Raw genomic sequence first — 23,138 nt, forward strand, 5'->3', positions numbered from 1 at the left:
TTATCGGTTACATGGTAGATACTAGACTTTCTTAAGATGTAAATAGATAAGATAGTTTTGAAGTACAGATGTAATTTGTTTACTTTATTTTTAATTTAATGATAATTATTATTTCCTTCCTCTACGTTGAGGGTATCTCTATATAGTCGTCTTTGTCCGGATAATCCCCTCTAAATTCCTGTAATCTTGGTGCTTTTGCAACACTAAACACAGAGGAAACATAGCGACACATCTACTATCGTTGCTATTAACAACCAAAGTTTCGCTCAAGCTCCTCCTACTCATATTTTCTACAATACTGTAGCTACTCGCGTAGGAATTTAGTTTAATACAATTGATATTATTTTCTACGGAATTAAGAAGTTTCGAGGTTTTCTTCTCTGATGAAATCTTCACATTGATTTTGTTAAGGATTAAGATGGACTGAAACATTTGGTCAAAGCGAAGAGAAGTATCGTCAGCTGGAAACTCTGCTACCGGAAGCGATATCGGTGGAATTATAAGCATCTAAGCAACTCGTTACGGTGGAATCATGCAGGCACGATAGAAAAAAGTATTATCACAAAAATCCACGAGTTCGGTTAACGAGGTCACCCAGCACCGCCGTTAACGTTTTTCACGCGACAGAAATGCACTCTTTTATATTCTCTTTCTTTCCGTGAATTGTGAATTTTTATTGATGGCGGTTTTATATAGCGCGCGTGAAGGTATAAGCAGCGGAAATCTCATTAGACCGCTCTTGGCCCATGGTATCCAAGTCGTTTCGAGTTGCTTGTTAAAGTGCTGCAAGAATATCGTCATCTCTTTGCCATCCTCTTATACAATATATACTGTTAGCTCTGCTTGAAAATAGATAAAAATCCATAATTGTTATAAAACTCCATAAGTGCAATAATTAAAGTTCTGTTAATTCTAACTAAATTTTGGCTATTCACGATTAATCGACTTTGCACATGTTCCATGTTCCGAAGTATATAAATATTCAAATATGTCTTGGTTGCGAGCTATTCTGATTGGATTTTATTGAACTGAACGGTATTCTACCGTAACTGATTCGCAGAGATGCATCTCTTTCAAAATTCTCCATCCATAACTATCCGAGAGATTCACGTACTTTCGGATGAGGCATTATCTCCATATAAACGGCGGGCAATGTTCAAATTGCCTTAGACCGCGGATCTTTATGCAAATTCATGTTTCGATGGACAGAATCAACGAATACGTAATCTAAATTGAGATTTGTTTCCCTTCGCAAATATTGCAACGGCTACTTTACTACCACGTATTTGAATATCACAGAGTTCATCCCCGTTAACAAATGGAATAAATCAATAAACTACTGTGAAAGGCAGCATTATTCTCTCGTATCAATGGAATGTCGAATGCAATACAAATAAATTTAGATAACATTTCCTTAACATATACGTAAAATTCATCTTCCTTATCCTGTTCCCATAGCATTTCCCTAGAAGAGGTACTTTAGCTCTCAGCCATTCCGAAAAACACGTATTTCCAGCGTGCAATTTCCTTGGAACCAGAGGTTTCCATGCCCACGGGGATCATTTCCCCATTTACCTCCGTGTTCCGCTCTATTTGCAGAGAAACTTTCACTAACGCCAACTTCTTTTACAATTTCCAGGGCACAAAGATTTGAGAAAGCAGGCTGAGCTGAAGCGTTTGCGGCTGTTGGCCAGTGAAGACCACGATTAAGATGTGAACCGCGACGATTCGTTTCCGCAACATAGGGGACCACACTGTCTTTGTCCAAAGGAAGAACGAAATCGAACGTGTTCATGGCTCGGACTACGGTTTCCCCGTCTTCGTTCTTATCTTCGACCTCATGGACCACACCGTCCGTCTCGAATGTCTTCAAGGACACTTTCGGGATCGCCTCGACCACACATTACACGAGCATCGAAAAGCAAGCAAACGTGGAAGAAAAGTACACGCCGTATGAAGATCGACCGGAAACATACTTCGTGCCAATCGTGTTCCTGCTGATTCTTGTGATCGGGCTCACAGGAAATGGCGTGCTCGCGCTCACCATACTGCGCCACAGTAACATGAGGAACGTTCCCAATATTTATGTCTTTTCGTTGGCGCTCGGAGATCTCTTGGCACGTGTTTATTCTTATTCTAGATTTATCGTCGATGTTTTACCATCCCTAAAATTCTCTGCTCGTGAAAACGATCAGTCCCTTTCCTTTTCGATGAGATTCCTCCCTTCGATGTGCACTCAGATATTTCCCTTCCCCGTGACATAGTTTCCTAAAAGGTTCATCTCTTGAACTGTCTTCGCGCGATCGTTGCTTCTCAAACTATATGTGCGTTCAGAGTAAGAAAATGTTCGTCATGTTTGAACCAGAAAAATGTTCGAATACAGTGACGAGTAAAACTTGTTCAATTTTTCTTGCTGACTTGCGCAATTCGCAAATTTAGTTACAGACAATATTTAAGCGATGTACGCTTGAAAACAGACCATTTAAACTTCCTTCGTAGCAAATATCGTGTATATTGACAGATCGACGACCATAGTTTTCTACGAGCATATAGCTTTCAGCCGTCGAAAGATCAAAAGGAACATGGTCGATGTTAATATTCTCACTTGTAATTATCACACTGTTTTATCGCTCATTCGATTAATTCTCATATAGTATCTCCTCGTTGACTCAGACAACTCTACCATGAGGTTATTCGAATTATTTTCTCGGTTTTCATCTTTTTTTTACTCGATTCTTTCATTAACATATCAAAGATTAATAGCACGTCACAATAGACAACGAGTCTACTCTATTACTCTATGCAAATTTCAAGATTCAATTTTAGGATGTTTAGTTGATTCAACTAACCCTTGCTATTACAGACAGTTCTCGTTAAGCTGAGATTCCTTTCTTTCTTCAAATGTTTTCTGTTTTCATTTCAAAGAAAGAGAGACTTATCGGTGCACAATGAAGAGCCTTAATGAATTCTTTCCTTAGTCAGTCGAAATTTTATTCAGCTTGGAGACTATTCGAATAAAAATATTATTGAGGATTCTTTTCTGAGACAATGATTCGATATTGCGCTGCAGGTGATTCTTACATGCGTACCATTCACTTTCACCGTATATATTGTGGACTCTTGGCCTTTTGGACTCGTGCTCTGCAAGGTTTCCGAGTGCGCCAAGGATATCTCCATCGGAGTCTCTGTCTTCACTCTAACGGCACTATCCGCGGACAGATTCTTCGCTATCGTCGATCCGATGAGAAAGCTCCACGCCTCGGGTACGAGCTTCGATTTCCCATTTTCCCATCATTCTGAAATAGAGATCCTCGCGATGAAAAGCAAGAGCACGGAAAACGTTCGAAAGCTTAAGCGGCTATTCTACCTATTCTAATATGATATATTATAATAATATTCATCAGAAGACATTTGTAAATGTCACCGAAACACGAACAAATACACGTACAAAATATCCATGGAAAATATTGTACAATTTCTCCGTACGAAAGCACGAAAGAACAGCCAAAAAATATTAAAATACTTCAAGATCAAAAATACTTGAAATAGGAATAACAATTTTTCGCCATCTCCTTCGTTTAATTCAATTCAAATAATAAATGTACAAATGTATAAAAATAGTGGAATACAGAAATAAGGGTAATCGAAGTTAAACAAAGTTTCATAGTCGATTTTGATAACACATATCTTTTACAAGATCCTCGTCTCGTACTGAGAACGTTTTCCGCATTTTACGCCGCAATTTAATATTCCGTGGGTGGAACTATGTGCGCACCACGGATACCAAAGGAATTTATATAAAGTGAAATACGCGAATTTCGTTTGCTCTTGGAAAGAAAGATATTCTACGGTATCCGCAGTGCGCCATGAAAAGAAATATTCCAGCGAATATGAATACAGATGTGATCGATGAAATCAATCGTTTTCGACTTTTACTGTTCAAGGTACAGGAAGACGAGCAACGCGTTTCACGGTGATCGTCGCTTCTTTGATTTGGGTATTAGCCATTATGTGCGCCATTCCGAGTTCCTTCTCCTACATCAGGGTTTTCAAAGTGAACACCAACGTGACCTTTCAAGTGAGTTCGACTAGTATCCATAAGATAATTAATTTTATCGTTCGTGCTTCAACGATCGATCGACGAAACGTCTAACACGATTTTTCTCCATTTATTCCTTTCCAATTTCCCTTGCTCGGCATCATCAGACAACTGCTGTTCCACTCTATTGTCCAAATAATTTGCACCCATCTGATCGATTCGAGGGAAGGTTTTTACATTTGTTATATGGTGTTCAATTTAAAGGCCTGCTACCCGTATCCTGCGGAATTTGGACCGAATTACCCGAAGACGATTTTGGTCTGTCGGTTCTTCATATACTACGCTGTGCCGCTTAGTATTATTGCTTTCTTCTACATTCTTATGGCCAGACATCTGATTCACAGCACTAGAAATATTCCTGGCGAAATGCAGTGTCAGGTGAGTGGAAAAAGAGTTTTAAAGGCGGGCGATAAAAATGACCATCTTTTATGTTTGGAAATGAAAGGTCGAAAAGCTCATAATTAAACTGCAAAGAGACAAAAATTTGTAATGGTAGTTTACGAGATAAACTCTTCGATTTACGCAAAACGTTAAAATATATCATCTAATGAACAAAAATTGCTATAATCGTTTAACCAAAATACAATAGGAAAGCTACAAAAAAGAAAAAAAAAAAGACAAATCGCTAGCAACCACGGGGATGTGATAGTGATCGAAGTTATCTTCTTTCAAATTTTTCATGCTCAATTAAGGACAAAAATATTCAAACATTCACCTTTCGAATTATTTCAGAGATAAGCGACATGCTTTAATTTACATACGAAATTCAGTAGAAGCTAGAAGTCTTATTAAATTCGATAAATATCAACTGGTCTGTGAACACAGGCCAAACTTCATTGATTCCTCTATTCAATCTTCGCGTTTCACGAACTTGAAGCTTAATACGTAACCAGAGGGCTCGTTTAAAGTTGCCAAGAAATATTTACTCGATCCAGTAAAGTTCTAGCAAAGTCCAGACGCAAAGTTTTCGGTTATGAAAAAAATTTATTCAACGAGAAAGAATATATAAGAAGGGGCCATATTCTTTAATAATATCGTACACGAATTTCAGAAGTGTAACAATTCGATACAATTAATTTCCATATTGGAAGAACGTTACGAGAAATTACAAAAGTAACATTCCATCGAATAATATTAATACGATAATTTTGATGAAATAAATTTCATTCTTAGTGTTTATTCTACTTGCTAAAATTATTTGTCTAATAAATAATGTCTCGTAAATTTCGAAATAATTTCTCGCGTTTTCTGTAAAACTTTTTTGTGTTCCGTCACTTTTGAAATACACGCGCAATATATTTTATACCACTTTGAAACTCGTTTGATTACAGCTAAAGCAGGTGAAAGCTCGTAAAAAGGTGGCGAAAATGGTGATGGCGTTCGTGATCGTTTTCGCAGTATGCTTCTTCCCGCAACACGTGTTTATGCTATGGTTTTACATCCACCCAACCGCCCAACAGGATTACAACACATTTTGGCATTATTTCCGGATTCTTAGCTTCTGCCTGGCATTTACCAATAGCTGCATTAATCCCATCGCATTGTACTGCGTGAGCAGCACATTTAGAAAATATTTCGACAGGTATTTTCTGCATTGGCAAAAATATTATTCTACAATTTAAGAAATATACGATCGATCCATTTTTAGCTTCATAACGGTGCTTTGTCAAAATGTACAAAAAATATTATCCTCGTTTCGCAAGGAATTATCGTTCTTTCGGTATAAAATATTGGGAAAAAACTAGGAAAAAAATTTGACACCTGGCGCATGACCACGAACCGATCCAACCTATTTCCATAAATTGTCAGGAATCCGATAAAAATTGGTCGATTAACAGGATAATCAATGACGTTTCGCGTCAGTTAATCACTATATGCGACCACAATTAATTCCTTACGTATTTTACGCTCCTCTTTAAAAATTAATCCTGGCTCAACTTGTGAAAAATTATAAAACGAATGGCTCGTTGTCATGAATATTTATTGCCGGATTGAAATATGGTTTCGGATATACTATCGGACTATCTCGTTTATAGCGATACTCCGAACCTATCCAATTTTCGATTGAACGCTCAATCATATATATTTCTCAAACTTATTTTTCCCAATTCGATGTGCCAATAATTTGATCAAAAGTTAACAATAAATTAATAAATAAGAAACAGCACTTGCTAACTTTTTATGAAATTGTAGAAAGTTGGATTTTATCTGAAATTATAGAAGATGGAAATTTTTCACAAAATTACGTGAAACTTTGTTTTCATGAATTTTTATGAAATTATATGAAATTCCGTTATTAGGATTCTGTATGGAATTGTATGAAATTGATATTTTATGAAATTTTCAGAGTATCAATTTAAATCATTTATTAAAAGACATAATAATAATGATATATTTTATTATTTCTATTATTTTCTAAATAGATGTTCAGAATTAAAAAATAAGGGGAAAAGAAGATAGAGATAGAGGTTTAGTTTTTAACAATAATTTGCATATTCTCATCTCTGAATATGTCCCAAAATTTATCATTCGAAAAACCCCTCATGAACGAATTAATACGATCTAACGATCAAGCAAAAGTAGACGAGTATTTCGTCTTTTTCTTGTTAACTTTATGGGGCTAACATTATTGCAGCCAACTAACAGACTAAAGTCGTTAAAGTGTAACAAACTTCGTTGCAGGTATCTGCTGTGTTGCGTGCCGAGAAGGATCCGCAGACGACGTCGTTGTTCATCGGACTTGAGCTCGCGGGCACGAGGTCAAAGTTTCTCGTTGATAAGCTCCAAAAGGTACGATTCTCGACGCGGTCAACGAAACACCATGCACATGTCCATCTTTGGAAACGACACCAGGACCAGTGGCCCGATCAAGGAACAAGAGACGACCATTAGTCTAACCGCGTGTCCTAACGGTATCGAGGATGGACTGAAAAGCCAGCAAAATTCCACGACGGAGCAGTCGAACATTCGCGAATGTTCGTTAAACTCCAAGGACTGAATAATTCAGCGATGTTTCGGCAACCAATGATCATGCCCGTGTGTATTATTTTCATTTGAAAAACACTATGTCGATGGTCCAATAACTCTTAAGCGAAGACCACAGGCGAAAGATATATTAAGTCGCATTTCTCACATTTCTCGGAAGAATAATTTTGAAATTCGGTACATTGTTAGAAATTCGATAGTCGTTAGACTAGCTCTTCATTTGGCTCTGCGATTAATCCATTAAGAAGCAATATTTGCTGTCGCTGTCGATCAATATATTTATTGAATTTCCTTTTTTAATATTATGGCTGTGAAAGGGAACTCTAAGAATTTCCTTGATACCTTTTTCGTTGTTATTTAGTGCATCCAGAAATATGAAACAAATGCTTGCAGTTCCTTTTTGCGATCACAAGATGAATTTCATGAAATTCAACGTTGATTCTTAATGGGTTAAATAGACCAAACGGCTTGACATCCTAAGTTCTCCAAAGGCTAAAAATCTTTGAATCTATCAAATTATTTCCTTCCTTTGAAGATTTCATATTAAGATTTCATATTTAAGAGATCCTTTTAGCCATCAACTATAAGCGGCACGAAAACATCAAAAATGGACTTAAAGTCTTAAGCTTTAGCTTCAATTTCTGAGAGAGAGAGAGAGAGAGAGAGAGAGAGAGAGAAGTAGCGATCGTCCATATTTAACGCATCTGTCATTTCCTGTAAATCTTCGTCCAATATCTTGTCCCTCGAATGCACCGATATCGTCGAAACTATAGCGCTAGACAATTATTCTGTGAACTCGTGTGAAAGTATGATTTGCAGGCACAAAGACTGCGACAGTTGTACGTTTAGAGAGCACCGATTTTATGAATAAAATTCTGACAAGTAATCGTCGACGTTATTACCTAACCTCCGTCGTTTTTCTATTTTCTTTCCCAGCGTTTACAAAGCGAGGTAAAATGGAACGAAATGAAAACGAAATAAAAAGTGATCGACCCATTAATTTGATTTGAAGACCCACGTATCCAGCTTCATCCAATATCTCGTGCTTTCGTCTCGTTTCATCGACAATTTGATATTTGATCGCGGACAGTACAGGACGGACGAGGAAATATCACGCGTTACTGCCGTTCCTGCACAAAGTGTCGTTTAAAACTCAATATAAATCTAACTTCAGGGCATCGGGGGCAGCAACGGGCATCGATTGCTCTCTGGACAGAAACGAATCGTTTTCTCCCAGGATTTGTCGTCGCTGCACGCTCGGTGCAAGAATCGACTTTGGAAGTCGTAGAGACTTCTGACTTTCTATGTCGCGATCACTTTCCCATTGCACAATCGTCTCGCAAGCGGAGAGAAATGTGCGACAGTGATGTATTCAAACGATTACGACGATGGCACACTTATGAATTCTTATATTAGATGGAGCAAGAGGTACAACACGTCCATTTCACTTTCCCTCTCGTTTCTTTGTTTCTTTCGTATCTTTCGTTGCATGTTCCCGATGCTTCGCCGTATTTGAAGAACGACAGGCTAATTTAACGGATCGATTTTGCGAATTCCTCTGTGCAGACTGGCCAGACTCCATCAACGTACTCTACGCATGTATCAGGAGAACGAGTATATGCATCGCGACGACAAAGGTCCGTAACCGAATCGAGCTAATTTCAATCTTCCGTTAATACGTAACTAGGTTAAAGACCGATCCAACCGTACTCATTACATTAGCGTAATCAGGCCATTGTTTGCACGATGCGATGGTAAATTACACCTTATGTCCTTTATTCGTGGCAGTTCTAGTTCTGAATTTTTGAGCAATATAGAATCTGCAGGAGGAACTACGATAAATGAATTGTTTCCTCGGGGAAAGTTTAGTAGTGAAAGTAGGATGAATGAATTCTGCCCTTGTGAAGAAGTTAGAAGCGGAAACACAATGAAGGAACGAACTTTGTATTCATCGAAAATTCCCCAAGTATAACTACAAGGGATAAACGTGATTTCTCTTCGTCGAATACTCAGAAGTGTTAGTTTCTTTTTGTATAAAAATTAAAAGATTTTCGAGGAAAAATTTAAGACAGAATTCTAAGATATATTGCATTCTAAATTTTTATTATAGTTCAAAATCCTCTTATATATTGTATACTGTTATCGACAAAATAGCTATAAATTTATCAAATTAAGTAATAAAACGCGTAATCCCAGAAATGCCACGCTACGGAAAAATCTCGGATTATGTAAATTGGAATTTAGCATATGGATCGGTACAAATATTATTAGCGACGAAAGCTTCGTTAACTAATGTCTTTATTATAAATATGATATATCTGATCTATTGATTGCGTCGTAAATTAATTTTGCTTCCGTTGTCGATCTTAGAATCCATAAAAGAATTTTTGGTTCGTGAAAAATTCACTTTTCAAACCTAATATTACTTGAATTATCGAAATATTCTATATTGTTCTAAAATTCTTTGTCTCTCGCGTTCCTACGTAGTAGATTTGTACGTCTTTAACGTGACAAAGTTATAAACGACATTAGTTACCTCGTGAGACATGCTCGAAATTGTCGATGAAAATTAAATTCTATGTCGCGCACGTAGTTTGGATTTCGCATCCGTGTGGAATATTTGCATTCCTTCGGCGTTAAAACCGAGGGAAATTCGTGTATCAGAGATGTTCCTTGCATCGAGCCCTAGCAACGTGGCGTCCATTTCTACCGTTAATAAAGGGAACCGTTGTGACTGTTTAATCTTCGAGCAGACAAACGATCTCGACAGAGAGCGAGGAGGTGAAAGCTGACGAGGAATTCTGCTGGAAATGCAGAGGTGAGACCGCAGACGCGGACGGCGACGCGGCCTCCTTCCCTCACATTCAAGATCTCTGTCCTGCTGACAGGAGAAGGATAGCTTTGCTGGTTAAGCAGTTAATTAAGTAAATTTCCTCTTCGGCCACTTTATGTCGCCATACATCTGTAATTAATACAAGAAGAAGTGTTTCTATTCATTTTCATTATCATCCTCTTATATCCCAGCCATGACAGTTACTTCTTTCCCAATCTTTGTTCAAGCTTCACCCTTCAATTTCTCCAAATACTTTATTCCTCAATTTTTCATAGAACACGTTATGGTACAGTCCAGGGAATTTTGGTAATTTTGATCATTAATCGATATGAAGTAAGAGCTTCGAGAATTTATTTCTTTATTTATTAAGACAAGTAAGAAGAATAAAATAAAAAAACCAACAAAGTGAACGAACCTCAGTGAGAGGAATTAAGGAACTGATTTTTCGTAGAAAATTTTGTAATGAGACATGAAGGATATATACAGGATGAGTCACCTAAGAGTTTAAACTGAGATATTCTCGATACTGTTAATTATCTCGGAAAATGTTTCAGATAGAAGACGAATGGCTTCTTACTATATTAATCGATGCAGCTGTAGATTCTCAAAAGAAAATTATTATCTTAGATTTATGTCAACAAATTATTAATTTAGTAGGTATTTTAACTTTTAGTTTGTAAAACTTATCGTATGATAAACAAGGAAATACGCGAGGAACTGCTACCGTATTTGGTTTTCTTGTCTTTCATGCTGTAAGTTTTACGAATTAAAAGTTAAAGTATCTAGTAAACTCCAAGTATCTAGAAAATCTCCAGCTGCATCGATTAACGTATTGAAAGATATATAATTCGATTAAAGAAAACAAAGTTGATCTCCACGTGACTTTTATACACCCACCTACAAAGAAGCTAGTAACATCCCCTTGAAGCCATTCAATTTTAATTTAAAAGATTTTCCCATACAATTAATAGTATGGAAAATATTTCACCTTAAACTCTTAGGTGTCTCTCGCTGTATATATATAACACAAAAATCTGATTTATTGTAAATAGTAGATGCAAAATACCCTGTCGTTGATATTACGAATTAACAGATTGAAATAAATTGGTATTTGTTTTATTTATAGTAGCCAACGTAAAACTAAAATCCATTAGAATCTGTGAACTACCAATTTATTAATCTCACGGAATAGATAAAAGATGATACCTGTGGGTATCTACAGAAACTGCAGAATTAATCTCAATTCCCTTCTCAGCTACTTTATATCGCCACGCATCCGCCATCAGTAAGGAAACCGACACGTCATCATTTATTTTGTCTCTTATATCTTAAGCCGCGAAATTTATTTCTGCTTCAATTCTTGGTCGACAGATATTAGTTAACTCGGAGCTTAAACAAACATCGATTGCCGCGACGAATAAATCTTTATCGTAGGATCATTCAAACACTTTGTCACCCCATTTTCATTTCTTCGTTTCTGTCGCGTTCATTTCGCTCTTTCATCGATCCTCAAGATATACAGTGCGAATAAATTACAGCGTGCGCGATTACTTCCTGCAGTTGGTAATACCAGTTGGACAGTAACGGAGAGATTTATCACGAGAACTGATTAGAGAGTCAGCGATGGCTATTAAAAGTTTGACCGTGTAATTCGTGTTGGGCGTTCGAAGATAACCCTTGGGAACGATCGCGCACGCCGGACCTGCATCAGTGATTAGTCGAGATTTTTCTGTGACAATCTGCGTACTACGAGCTGGATACTGAGATCTTAATTAAGATAATGACGATCATAGTGGCCCCGTTGCTTTTTGCTTGTGAAAACAAAAACTAGGAAGGTGGAGTTATCTGAGTCACCTAAGCTTCGATCTTTTAAAATTTAATCTCGAACTTTACACAGAATAATCAAGCTTATTGTTTGCTATGAATCACTATTAGTCCTTATAAATAGCGTTTGCAGTAACGAAGAAATGAGAAAATATCGTGTACGCTTAGGTCTAACGAGAAAAAATATCAAAAAAAGAAAATACATATATATGTGAAAAGTGAAAAATATAGTTGTAAAACTTCCTTCATTTCGATGAATATATTACGTTTCACTGTTTTCTTACGAGCAAGTTTAGTAGTCTGGTTCCAAATGTGAATCGTTTAAAAATTGTTCGTAATCGGATTTGGCGAATTACAAGGCAAACTTATTTAACTGGACTCGGATAACCCTACCTTATTTGCCAAATAGCAATTATAGCGTCTACGTCGTGGAAATTCCGCTGTGCGCGAAAATAAAAGTTAGCAATTGAGAATTACGTAATTAACACGGGGCAAATTAAAGAGAGAGAATTTTACGAGAACTTGACACGCGATCTCGTAACTTCACACGTACAAAATGGGAAAAGACCGAGTTCTCTCTCGTTTGCCGCGGCAAAGTAAATCGATCGGAGTTGAGACGCGTTTCACGCTCAAGTTACGCGTGTAAATTTTCGCAATTCCCCGCGGTGTTTCAATATTCCGCGAAAGATAGGCGAGTTATTATGCAGATGCACCAAAGAAATGCGCGATGCCAAGTCCGAGCTGACAGTGAGCGAATCGGAGAAGGAAGCAATGAGGCTGCAGTACAAGAAATCCCTTGACCGCCGCGAAACCGAGAAGGAGCAATTAGAATTCCAAGTAACGCAGTTACGCCAATTATTCTTGAACTCCTGTTTTTCCTGCCCCTTTCCCTTTTTCTCATTTTCTTCGTTTATTTTTTACTTATTTCGATATTACAAATTTATAATGACGTTTGATGATAAAGGAAAGAGATTTAATCCCTTCATAATGTACTCGAGCAATGAAAAATTCATGATGAACGACTCAGAAGGCAATCGGGAAACTTTATGAAAAAATCACCTATGAATTTATGGTAGATATATTCGTAGGGACCCTTGCCCTTTGGTTGTCGTACGTTGCGAAAAAATATCTTAGGGATTAGGGAGACAAATAAAGTAGTGGCCAGTTTATTGGAACAAAAATCATTGCGTAAGCTGGACATTTCTAACGAAAAAAAGTAGTGAAACTCAACGAGTAGCTAGTTATATCTTAATCATTGCGAATGTCTTAGGATATGAAATTTTCAATACTGTATGGTGAATTGTAAAACCATAGTGACATAAGTGAAGATACTGAGAATATGAATTTAATCACTTATTTCATTCCTTACAAGTATTCCTTCAGTTTCATATTAATTAAGAAGCGATGATACCGAGAATATGAATTTGATCACTTATTTCGTTTATTACCAGTATTTCTTCAGTTTCATATTAATTAAGATGCGAAGATACTGAGAATATGAATTTAATCACTTATTTCGTTTGTTACAAGTATTTCTTCAGTTTCATATTAATTAAGAAGCGAAGATACTGAGAATATGAATTTAATCATTTATTTCGTCTATTACCAGTATTTCTTCAGCTTCATATNTAATTAAGATGCGAAGATACTGAGAATATGAATTTAATCACTTATTTCGTTTATTACAAGTATTCCTTCAGTTTCATACTTAATTAAGAAGCGAAGATACTGAGAATATGAATTTAATCACTTATTTCGTTTATTACAAGTATTTCTTCAGCTTCATATTAATTAAGAAGCGAAGATACTGAGAATATGAATTTAATCACTTATTTCGTTTATTAGCAGTATTTCTTCAGCTTCATATTAATTAAGAAGCGAAGATACTGAGAATATGAATTTAATCACTTATTTCGTTTATTAGCAGTATTTCTTCAGCTTCATATTAATTAAGAAGCGAAGATACTGAGAATATGAATTTAATCACTTATTTCGTTTATTACAAGTATTTCTTCAGCTTCATATTAATTAAGAAGCGAAGATACTGAGAATATGAATTTAATCACTTATTTCGTTTATTAGCAGTATTTCTTCAGTTTCATATTAATTAAGAAGCGAAGATACTGAGAATATGAATTTAATCACTTATTTCGTTTATTACAAGTATTCCTTCAGTTTCATATTAATTAAGAAGCGACGATACTGAGAATATGAATCTAATCACTTATTTCATTCCTTACAAGTATTCCTTCAGTTTTATACTTAATTAAAATATAATTTTACACTTCGCCGTGATACGTTAAAATGAACTTCTTATATTAATAATCGCGAAACATTAATCTATGAAAGATACGAACTCATTTATGCCACTATGATTTCTACAATCTACCCAGGTCACTTCTGTATCACACTGTGAAAGATTTTGCTCTCTAATGAGAGAAAATCCAAGGCTAAAAAATAAGGAGCCAAGAGAAAGAATAAGAAAAAACGTCGATTGTGATAAACAGGGATGTAGTGTGTAAGTTTTACCCATGTCGGTAATATGTGTCTGATAAGAACTGAGATATATGGTTGGCCCGCAAAAATAGGGTTTAGCTATGGATTAGAGTTCCGATCTTGATTTGCAGTTGGTCAAGTAACTTTAAATCAAAGTTCTTCTTCGTTTACTATACATTTAGCTTTATGAGTCTACCTACGGTGTATCGACGCGGTATGATGTAATGAATTGGGAAAACTTGTGCAAGAAGATCATACTCCGCGAGCTAAGATATCGAAGCATCGATTCACTTTCTTCATTAACCGTGGGCTATAGTTTCAACTGAACTTTGAGCCATCAGGCCAACAGTACACGGGAGTCCCTAGATTGATTTTGCTTTATCCAACTGAAATTGTTTCGGATTCGTGCCCGATGCAGTTTAACTTCGACGATCTAGCGAGGATCGATATATTCCGCGTGGCGTATTCTGCGTTGGTCGTTCGTTGATTGAAATGAAAAAAAAAAAAAAGAAAGAAATGAATGGAAAGTGGAAGATTAGTAGCAGAGGTTGATACGACGATCGTTTGGTTTTGGTAGTGAAATTTTCACGTTTGCTACCTGAAGGTACCGTTAACATTCCACTTGCAATTATTTCCAATCGATTTTCATTCTTACATGTCGAATATTCTCGTTTAGCATTTTAAAAATGTAAATATTTAGAAGGCAAACGTTGGTGTTGGCTCAATTGGCGGATCGGTGACAGTCTGACCTCTTTGAGCAATTTAACCCAGTCTGTCTCTGATAGTTCAACGAACATCATGCTCATGGAGATGCCACGAAAGTCAGCAAGTTGGGAGTGCAAGAGGCAACTACACGCGTTTGCAGATTGCCAATGTATTGAGACACTGAGTTGCGTGCTTGTGACAGGTTGTTTAACCAGGACGATCTATCTCTCTAATCTGCATCTAAGCATAGTGTATATAGATAACTTGGATTAAGCTTATGTTTTATAGAAATAAAGTAGATAACGTAGATAAACAAGAAATCGTACTTTGGTCTCAAGTTTCAATCCAACATTAATTGTGCCAGTAGCATCTACGTGATCTCAGTAATTGGAAGGAAAAGAAAACTGGAATGCGTCGTTGACCGATCGATGGAAAATTACATCGACTAGTGTTTTTATTCGTTGGCTCATTTTTTCGTTAGCGAGACGTATTACAAAGTCTAGGAATACACTTTTCTCATTTTATTGACAAGAAATGTTAAACAGTTTGCAAAGTAACGCGAGAAAAATGTAACGTAGAGAAGAACTTCTATTTTCTACGAGCATAAAGATTAAGTGGTAAAGTTTCTGAAACTCCTCAAAATAACAATACCCCGTGCCGTAACTGCAACAGCTTGACAGTTAAAACCGAGAGATTAAGAAGAGTTCAATCTGATATCGCGTTTCATGGTCTTTTATTAGTTGAACGAAGCACGAGGCGAGGCGAAGGAATTGAAGACTCGAATTTCACATATCTTGGAGCTGTTGACGCGACAGATCGCCACCCAAGAAAAACAATTCCTTGAGCTCACGCAGACTGTCAAGGATCTGGTGAGGGAGAAATCGCAATTGCAGAATGCCCTGGCCGAGCAACAGGGAGAAACCGATGCTCTGAAGAGCGAATCTCAAAGAACAAGGGAACTACTCGAGGCGAAGAGATTGGAACGGTGCAAAGATGACGCGAGGAAGGTTCATCAGGCTTGTCAAACCGTGGATATTGAGATCACTTCGTAAGGAAACACTATGAACGGGTCGAAAACTATAGGATGGATTTTATTGTACGGGATAAATGAGAGAATTCCAGTAAAGTTTCATTTTTTCCTCTCGGCGAAGAAAAATACTGGTTTCTATAAAGTATGTTTATGTAGGAGATTGTAGGAAGAAAATGAACTTTACTCTCAAGTAGTGTGGTAAAAGATAAATTATAGACATAATACTCGTATATTTTCTTCAACGAGATTTTCATTTTTTTCACCAGAGTCTTGCATTTCTCGCTAGCCGTGTATACTTTTACAATGTAGGTTTGATTTATCAGCCAAACTTTTTTTACAATATAATGTCTTATTTATCAAGTAAAGGATTGCAATCTACATAGAAAATTACTCTGCTTTTCAAATGTTATAATTAGTACTCTATTTTGAATATTTTCTATACTTTCGAATATTATGTGTATTCTATATACTTCGATCGCTGTTAAATGCATAAATATCTATTTATTTGTCAATGATTTAACTGGCATCACGCCAGTTCAGACCAGCTTTACGCGATCACTTTTATTTCATTTAGAAGGATTAGCTTTAGTTTCGAATTTTTATCGCAATATTATTTCGACAGCGACATCCAGAAGGAATTCGATAAGGATACCATCTCGTGTCCTCCGCAAAATGTACGTATCAAGGGTAAAAACGACCTGGACGAACCTACCACAGAGGGAACGTTATTGAGGGAGCTATTCTTCAGGAAACCGAGCGTCGATGAAAGCGAAAACCTAGATATCATCCCGGTTCTGTCGGACACTGATTTGCAAGCCAAACCTACCAACTCTATCCTTTTCCCTTAATTTGTTGTTGAAATACGCTCTCGTTTTAGTTAAACAATCTTAATAAAAGTCCGAACCATTTACGCCTTGTTCTCTTAATAGAATCACAAAATCTTATCAGTGGTAAAAATACCACACATAGATATTCTCCCGATATAAATCACCACATTTTATCCAAAAATCTCCACCGGTTCCTGAGAAATTCGCTTTAAAAATTTTTCGCGAGAGCGTCGTACTGGCCGATGGTAAAAAGGGAATTTCTAAATCGATAACGCAGATAGGATATGCCATTGACTAAGATAATTGATTAAGGACAGGATAGACCTGACATTAAATGGAACTTTGCGTTTCAGATTACGAAATACCGATCTGTCAAAAAACCAGTGTTTCTTGCGTTCTCTACGAATATAGGAATTATCACAGTCATCACTGGTAGTATTACCGACGAGATGCAGGATAGGCGTGACATTTGTGACGTCTGATTACCGATGTTTTGCTGTTTTACCGATACAATTACTAAGAATTTTTGTATCTATCGCTGCTCAATATTCGTAACCCAAGGTACGGGAATGCGCGCCTTGTTCTCACTTTTGATACCAACAGCCATCAAAGGGAAAGTTGCACCTCCGCGTACGCCAAACTCTCCTCAGCTATGAATATCATCAATGGGTCTCGCGCCTTTATTTTTTCGTTACGAAGTCTCTCGTGCGTTACTATTTCCACTGCGTTATCAATGTTTAGCGTTACCATCGTATTATATTAGTATAAGATTATATAAGATTCGTAATAGTTGTATCTATCGCACTATCTACGTCTGATAACATATAATTAATAACCAATTTGAGAACACAAAGATTAAAATAAATGCACACTTTTCACTTCGTTTCATTTTTCTATTTTATTGCTGCAATAGTATGTTAAATTGAACATTTAATTGAAATGTAGTACGTGCTATATCTTCCATATGTTACATTTCTTCTTAGGACTCATAGGGCTGCCCAGAGAACAGGAAAATGTAGCTGTGAAATCCTCACTGTTCGAAAGAGCCCCTATGCATCTTAATCGTCCAATACTATGTATGTCTAATTTGGCATCTGTGACTAACGTTTGGGAATTTCTGGTTTCACACCATAACTTAAAGAAAAAGAAGAAAAAATCAAATGAGAAACAAACTAAAACATAACATACATCGAAGAAAGGTTTTATTTTTTATTAGAATGCGTACATTAGCAGACGATAGAAAGAAAATTTGGTCATTGTTGAACATTTGCAAGCCAGGCAGTGTTGATTCTGGTTTGCCGTTTATTATTTCTCTTCGTTTGTACGCTTTGAACGCAGTTTTTAATCCCATGGTATCTGGCATATTTTCGTCGAAAGTCTGATTACCATAATTCTGTTCGACAATTGACATATCAGTAATAATTTATGTTTGATTATAAAATTCTTGATAAATATTTATCGCAATGATACCGTCGTGAATGACATAATTTGTTACCTTGACTCTTGGACCAGAAGATGTCCCATCTAAAGTATAGTTGTCGTACTGATCAACGAAACACTGAGCACTTTTATAGTATTGCTTCGTCATTTCATCTGGCCAGTTTATTTCCTCGCCACGTTCATTGAAAAGACGCCCTGAAAATATCTGTAAGTTACTAAAACAGTTATAAAAATGATATAAATTTTGACGAAATAGAGCTACCTACTTAGCTCGTCAAATGGATGATGCAATTCGTGTGCTAATAAAAATCCAGTCAACGCGTAATTAATCGTACTGAAGGAAAAGATATCGTAATTAAAGATTCAGTGACCGAATGACAATTTAAAGGGAAATTTTTTGACGTACTTTGGTTGGTTTCTGCTGAAAAATGGTTCCTGTAAATTCGCCAAGGGTACAGCTGTACAATTAGAAAAATCAAACCTTAGTGGCTTGATACATTACGTGTGTTTAATACATACATATAGCAAAATAAATGGCACTTACTAATTGAATTCGACTGGCTCAAATAGATTGCATTGAGAGTCAAAGGATCGATAATCCATCTATAAATAAAAAGACAAATAAATGCTAAGCATTAGATTATAACAGTGTATAATTAATGTAAATTATAAGTTCAGATTAAATTAATTTTAAATACGAATATTTACGATTCCGCCATATCTTTATGCTTCAAAAGACGCAATTCCTTGAATTTATAATATCTCTGAACCTCCAATGCATTTTCAAAATACCTCGGTCCCATTGTAAGCTGTAAATTAAAGTTAAACCATGAAACTTTCTATTCTCAAGATTATTATAAATAAAAGATTGACGAACATTTGCAGAATAATTTTCCATGATAGTTGCGTTATTATACCAATCCGGATAACCAATATTTTTTTTTATAAACTTAATTCTTCTCAAAGCCAAATCTTTGATCTCCTTGTTCGCCCAATTCGATTCTTTAATTTCTATCTTCATTTCCTCTTCTATGTCATTCAACGCATTCAATGCCTGATTTATCAGAAAACAAAAGTCTTATTTGTATAATTTAATCTGTCGATCTAACTTACATAATCCTTAATTTGCACCCTTATTCTGTCCATGTAAATGGTACGAGAATTTTACCGTTTCTATCATGTCGTCGGAGAAATATCTTCTTGCGTATTCCACGTGCGCTACGACTTTCGTTAATTCCATCTTCTTGATGCACCAGTCCGACCTACGAATAATTCGAAAATAATCGCGCCACCCGCAACCAGGTAATTCGAACGGCTAATTTAAATTAAATCACCGCCACGTGCCGCTACATACGTGCACGTCATAATCTTAATTGCGCTATATTCGTATTTTACTCGAGTCGCTGCTCTACTTTCCACAGATGCTTCAAATTTAACGTGAGATATTTTCTGATTACTTAGTGCTTTCTAGATTCCATGTCATTGGACTACGAACGCTTATGCAACTTCATACGATCGAAGAAACAAGTTTTTAAAATTCATACAAGGAATCGGGAATTTGTGAATTTGTAAGTTACAGAATTTCTATGAAAAATTCCGAATTTAGAAGTTTTTCAGTTATGAAATTCCTATAAAAGACGTAGAAAAATTATAATTAAAGAACGTAGAGAGAAGTTTGCCTCGCTCACTGAATATTATAAAGGGAACTGCACTGTGTTTATTTTATACATCAGCGTATATTATGTACGTTTTGTGCATTCTTGCACTTTTAATCTTTCCACGCTACGTATACTTTAGTAAATTATTAATTAATAAATTTAATATGATAAATAAATTTGGAGTGAAACTATTCTCAAATTTTAGTGTGTTACGTGCATTAAAATTTCTTCTTCTCTATAAAACAAAACCACCCGAATAGACGTATATCTATTATTAATAATTAACAAAAATTAGTTTCTCTTACAAGCTGAAAAAGGTTTGCTCTTGAAAGCATTAAATTTCACACAAATTCATAAACATTCGCGGCCTATTCAGCATAAGTCAATTGCAATTCATCTCGATCAATACTTAAACTCTGCATTAACTTCTATGTTGATTCTATTTTATAAAAGTTCTATAATCTGTTACACAGACCTGTCTTGTTGCACGTTTGAATCATTTCCAGCCATTTTCTCATCCAATTCTCTCATTTCGTCGGTAGTCTCTGTGATCATCGATGAAACGAAGCTCCAATGAAGATAATTCACTGTTTGACAAATAATAAGCGCATGGAACAAATATTGTGAACAATTATATTCGTCTTAAATCATTATGATTTTACCTATGGTTCTGCTTGGAGTTTCATCGAGTAAGGGAATTAATTTCTCGTAGTAATCAGGTGAGGTTACCTTTAACATCGTGTCTTCAGAGATATCGATACCCGATTCATTAAAAATGTCCATTATCTTGTCTATCCAATTTACCTGTAAGAAATACTTTTGTCAATTAACGACTAACTGAACACCATTAAAAATAAAATATTTACCATAGATTTGTGTGTACGTGGCTTTAAATTATCGTACCATTTTTGGAAGCCTGCCACAGTCATATTTACATAATCATTTACCATACTACTTATCTGTAAATTATTGTTATAATTTTAGTCGATGACAGAGTCCATAGTAAAGCAACTGTTTTTAAACTTATGAAACCTTCAACAATTTCCATTCGAAATTAAATATATCTTCAATTTCTTCTTCTAACTGGCTCCTTGTTGTATTAAATCCTGCAGCCTCAGCTATTTTCGAAATTATCTTCACAATGTACTTCCAATAACTAAGATCTCTTTTATCAATGATTGCAAGTGTCTCGTTGTCAGCTTCGAAAAATTCTTCAAGCATCCACGAATACGGTGGCATGTCGGGAACGTCTAACTAGAAATGTTTGAAGGAATTTGTAAAATTGTTACGTACGTAGAGAATCGATTACTCACAATCACAGTCTTCTCTTTGGTATCACCATACGCCGTGACTCGGACATCATGCAACAAATTAGATCCTCTTAAATGAGCATAATAATCGTCGATATTCTGCCATTTCTGTTCACTGTCGTTCCACTTGTTTTTTCCTATTATTATCGGCCACCCACCGATTTCATTCAGTATGAAGAGTATCGGTTCCATACCTCGCTTATTCATATCCTCTACGAGCAGTGGAAAATTATCGAACCGATAACATTTTCATGCATAATTTCTTTATAATGAAATTGAACATTTCCAATCGTTAAAGTATAATATCCTATAAGACCAGGGCAAAGTACCAGAACAGTCAAAATTAGCGATGTCTACTTTTTTATAGAAATTTTATGGATAATTAAATCTTAACTTCTTCTAGATGTTTTATAACTTTACAAAATTTACAATTTCTACTTTGGATAGAAATTTTATAACTTACAAGTCTTATAATTTCCCATTTTTCCCGTAGAAATTTCATAAATTTACAAAACGTTAACATTTACGTGTTTTGTATTTTTTATGCATTTCTTCAATTAGCTTTCATTTCAATTTCTCTGGTATTTTGTATTTAAGTCACCAATAATTCCAGTATTAATTTCGAATTAATTATTGTCTATCTGTAGTGGCCAATTGTTTATAAATTAGTAATTTAACTAGATCACTACCTGTGTCCATACAAGTTTTGTACCATTGTTTCGCGACCTTTACCGATGAAATTTCGTCACCTCGCAACTCCATCTTCATCATTTCTGCAAAATTCTGTTCGTTATCCCCAAAGGGAATTTACGAAACGGGTGAAACTTACCCTCGATTCTTCTTTTGTTCTCGTTGTCAGAAATGGCTCGCAATTGCCAGGAATTCTCTCCAAGTGGAAGCGAATGTATCGTTGGCCAGTTGCCGCATGCATATTCATAGAAGTCCTCGCAGGGATCCGCGGATGCGTTCATGTTCGTTAGTATCCTCGTAGCTGTTTTATACGATCGTCAAAGAAAACGTTTCCTTATTATTTCCTCCCAGCTGTTTTCTATTTTGAATAAGACTTTACCGAATCTTTTACACTCCTCAGTTAAACACACGGAACGTGCATCGTTTGTTACATCGGTCGCTCTTGCATCGATGAAGATGATCAAAGAGAATCTGTATAACAACTGAGAATGATTTTGTCTGATTCTACATAATTGTCGTAATAGTATAATTGAAATGAAATAATTTGAATAAAAAGGAAAATAAATTGAATTGTCACGTACAGGCAAATTTCAAGCAACATCGTCTGCGAAATAATACCGTTAATGTCCACGACGACACTAATTATCGAATCTGAATTTCCAGCGTTTATTACACAGCCAAATAGCCGATAATAATTTTATATCACGGAGGCGTTATACGATATCTCTGTTAATCGGCCATTCGAATGATTTTTGCATCGACATTACCCCGTACATTTGTCGCCGTGCGATTCGCTGCACACTCGCCAGACAGAATTTCGAAAATAATTTCTTCTCGTTGTATTATCAGAAAATCAAATCATACAACGTATTTCATTTCTGTCTATCGGTTGTCTCTAAAAAGATATTGCAGAAACGTTTAGCGCCTCTGTCAGCTTTTAAACGAAACATCGATTGTCAATATCGCGAATTGCTGATTAGGAGTAATAGTATCAGTATTTCCTGGCCAGTGACTCGAACATTTCTGCATATATCTCGACTGTAATGTTTCATCAGACTCTGTTTGCTTTGGTGACGTTCCACTGTCGTCGAAAATAATAAAGACATATTGTCCAATTACGAGAGGGAACATTCGTTATATTATCCGATCGATGTGTCGCCGCTAATAATTATCGCTCATCAGTATGTTCGACGGTGAAATATAGCATGGTAACCGTCGAACAATTCGTTCGTTAAATCAAC

At 36.1% G+C, this 23,138-nt stretch overlaps 2 protein-coding genes across 10 annotated transcripts in view; one reads left to right on the forward strand and one right to left on the reverse strand.

The window, feature by feature from the left end:
• LOC122574420 (neuropeptide CCHamide-1 receptor-like) overlaps positions 1–7,950 on the forward strand; it is a 41,749-nt gene extending 33,799 nt beyond the window's left edge. For all 7 annotated transcript variants that reach the window (XM_043742021.1, XM_043742020.1, XM_043742017.1 and 4 more), the window contains 6 exons: positions 1,640–2,117; positions 3,071–3,263; positions 3,945–4,078; positions 4,304–4,477; positions 5,431–5,681; positions 6,782–7,950. In XM_043742021.1, coding sequence (XP_043597956.1) covers positions 1,794–2,117; positions 3,071–3,263; positions 3,945–4,078; positions 4,304–4,477; positions 5,431–5,681; positions 6,782–7,097 — 1,392 coding nt within the window. In that variant the 5' untranslated portion in view covers positions 1,640–1,793 and the 3' untranslated portion in view covers positions 7,098–7,950. The remainder of the gene's footprint in view (positions 1–1,639; positions 2,118–3,070; positions 3,264–3,944; positions 4,079–4,303; positions 4,478–5,430; positions 5,682–6,781) is intronic.
• A 9,734-nt stretch (positions 7,951–17,684) lies between these two features.
• LOC122574477 (neprilysin-1-like) lies at positions 17,685–22,628 on the reverse strand. 3 transcript variants are annotated; one of them, XM_043742132.1, is made up of 18 exons: positions 22,479–22,628; positions 22,277–22,368; positions 22,037–22,198; positions 21,897–21,980; positions 21,211–21,419; positions 20,930–21,151; positions 20,764–20,856; positions 20,560–20,701; positions 20,373–20,484; positions 19,408–19,501; positions 19,117–19,293; positions 18,948–19,048; positions 18,784–18,842; positions 18,646–18,697; positions 18,506–18,573; positions 18,295–18,434; positions 18,025–18,192; positions 17,685–17,933 (listed from the first exon to the last, which is right to left on the reverse strand). In XM_043742132.1, the coding sequence occupies exons 1-18, from the start codon at positions 22,496–22,498 to the stop codon at positions 17,751–17,753; spliced, it is 2,178 nt and encodes a 725-aa protein (XP_043598067.1). In that variant the 5' UTR covers positions 22,499–22,628; the 3' UTR covers positions 17,685–17,750. The 3 variants fall into 3 exon arrangements, with proteins under 3 accessions (XP_043598067.1, XP_043598068.1, XP_043598066.1); XM_043742133.1 differs by having other exon boundaries at positions 22,277–22,379; positions 22,479–22,537; XM_043742131.1 differs by having other exon boundaries at positions 22,277–22,395; positions 22,479–22,500.
• Between the last annotated feature and the right edge of the window lie 510 nt (positions 22,629–23,138).

This window comes from Bombus pyrosoma, linkage group LG13 (genome assembly GCF_014825855.1).
Source record: "Bombus pyrosoma isolate SC7728 linkage group LG13, ASM1482585v1, whole genome shotgun sequence".
Classification (NCBI taxonomy): Eukaryota; Metazoa; Arthropoda; class Insecta; order Hymenoptera; family Apidae; genus Bombus; species Bombus pyrosoma.

Bases quoted from the DNA above. Each gene is read 5' to 3' on its own strand.
- LOC122574477 (XM_043742131.1), bottom strand. From the start codon at position 22,498: ATGTTGCTTGAAATTTGCCT. The intron at 18,574-18,645 runs GTACGTCAAAAA...CTTTTCCTTCAG, and splicing joins TTCAGCAGAAACCAACCAAA to TACGATTAATTACGCGTTGA. The intron at 18,435-18,505 runs GTAGGTAGCTCT...AGATATTTTCAG, and splicing joins TCATCCATTTGACGAGCTAA to GGCGTCTTTTCAATGAACGT.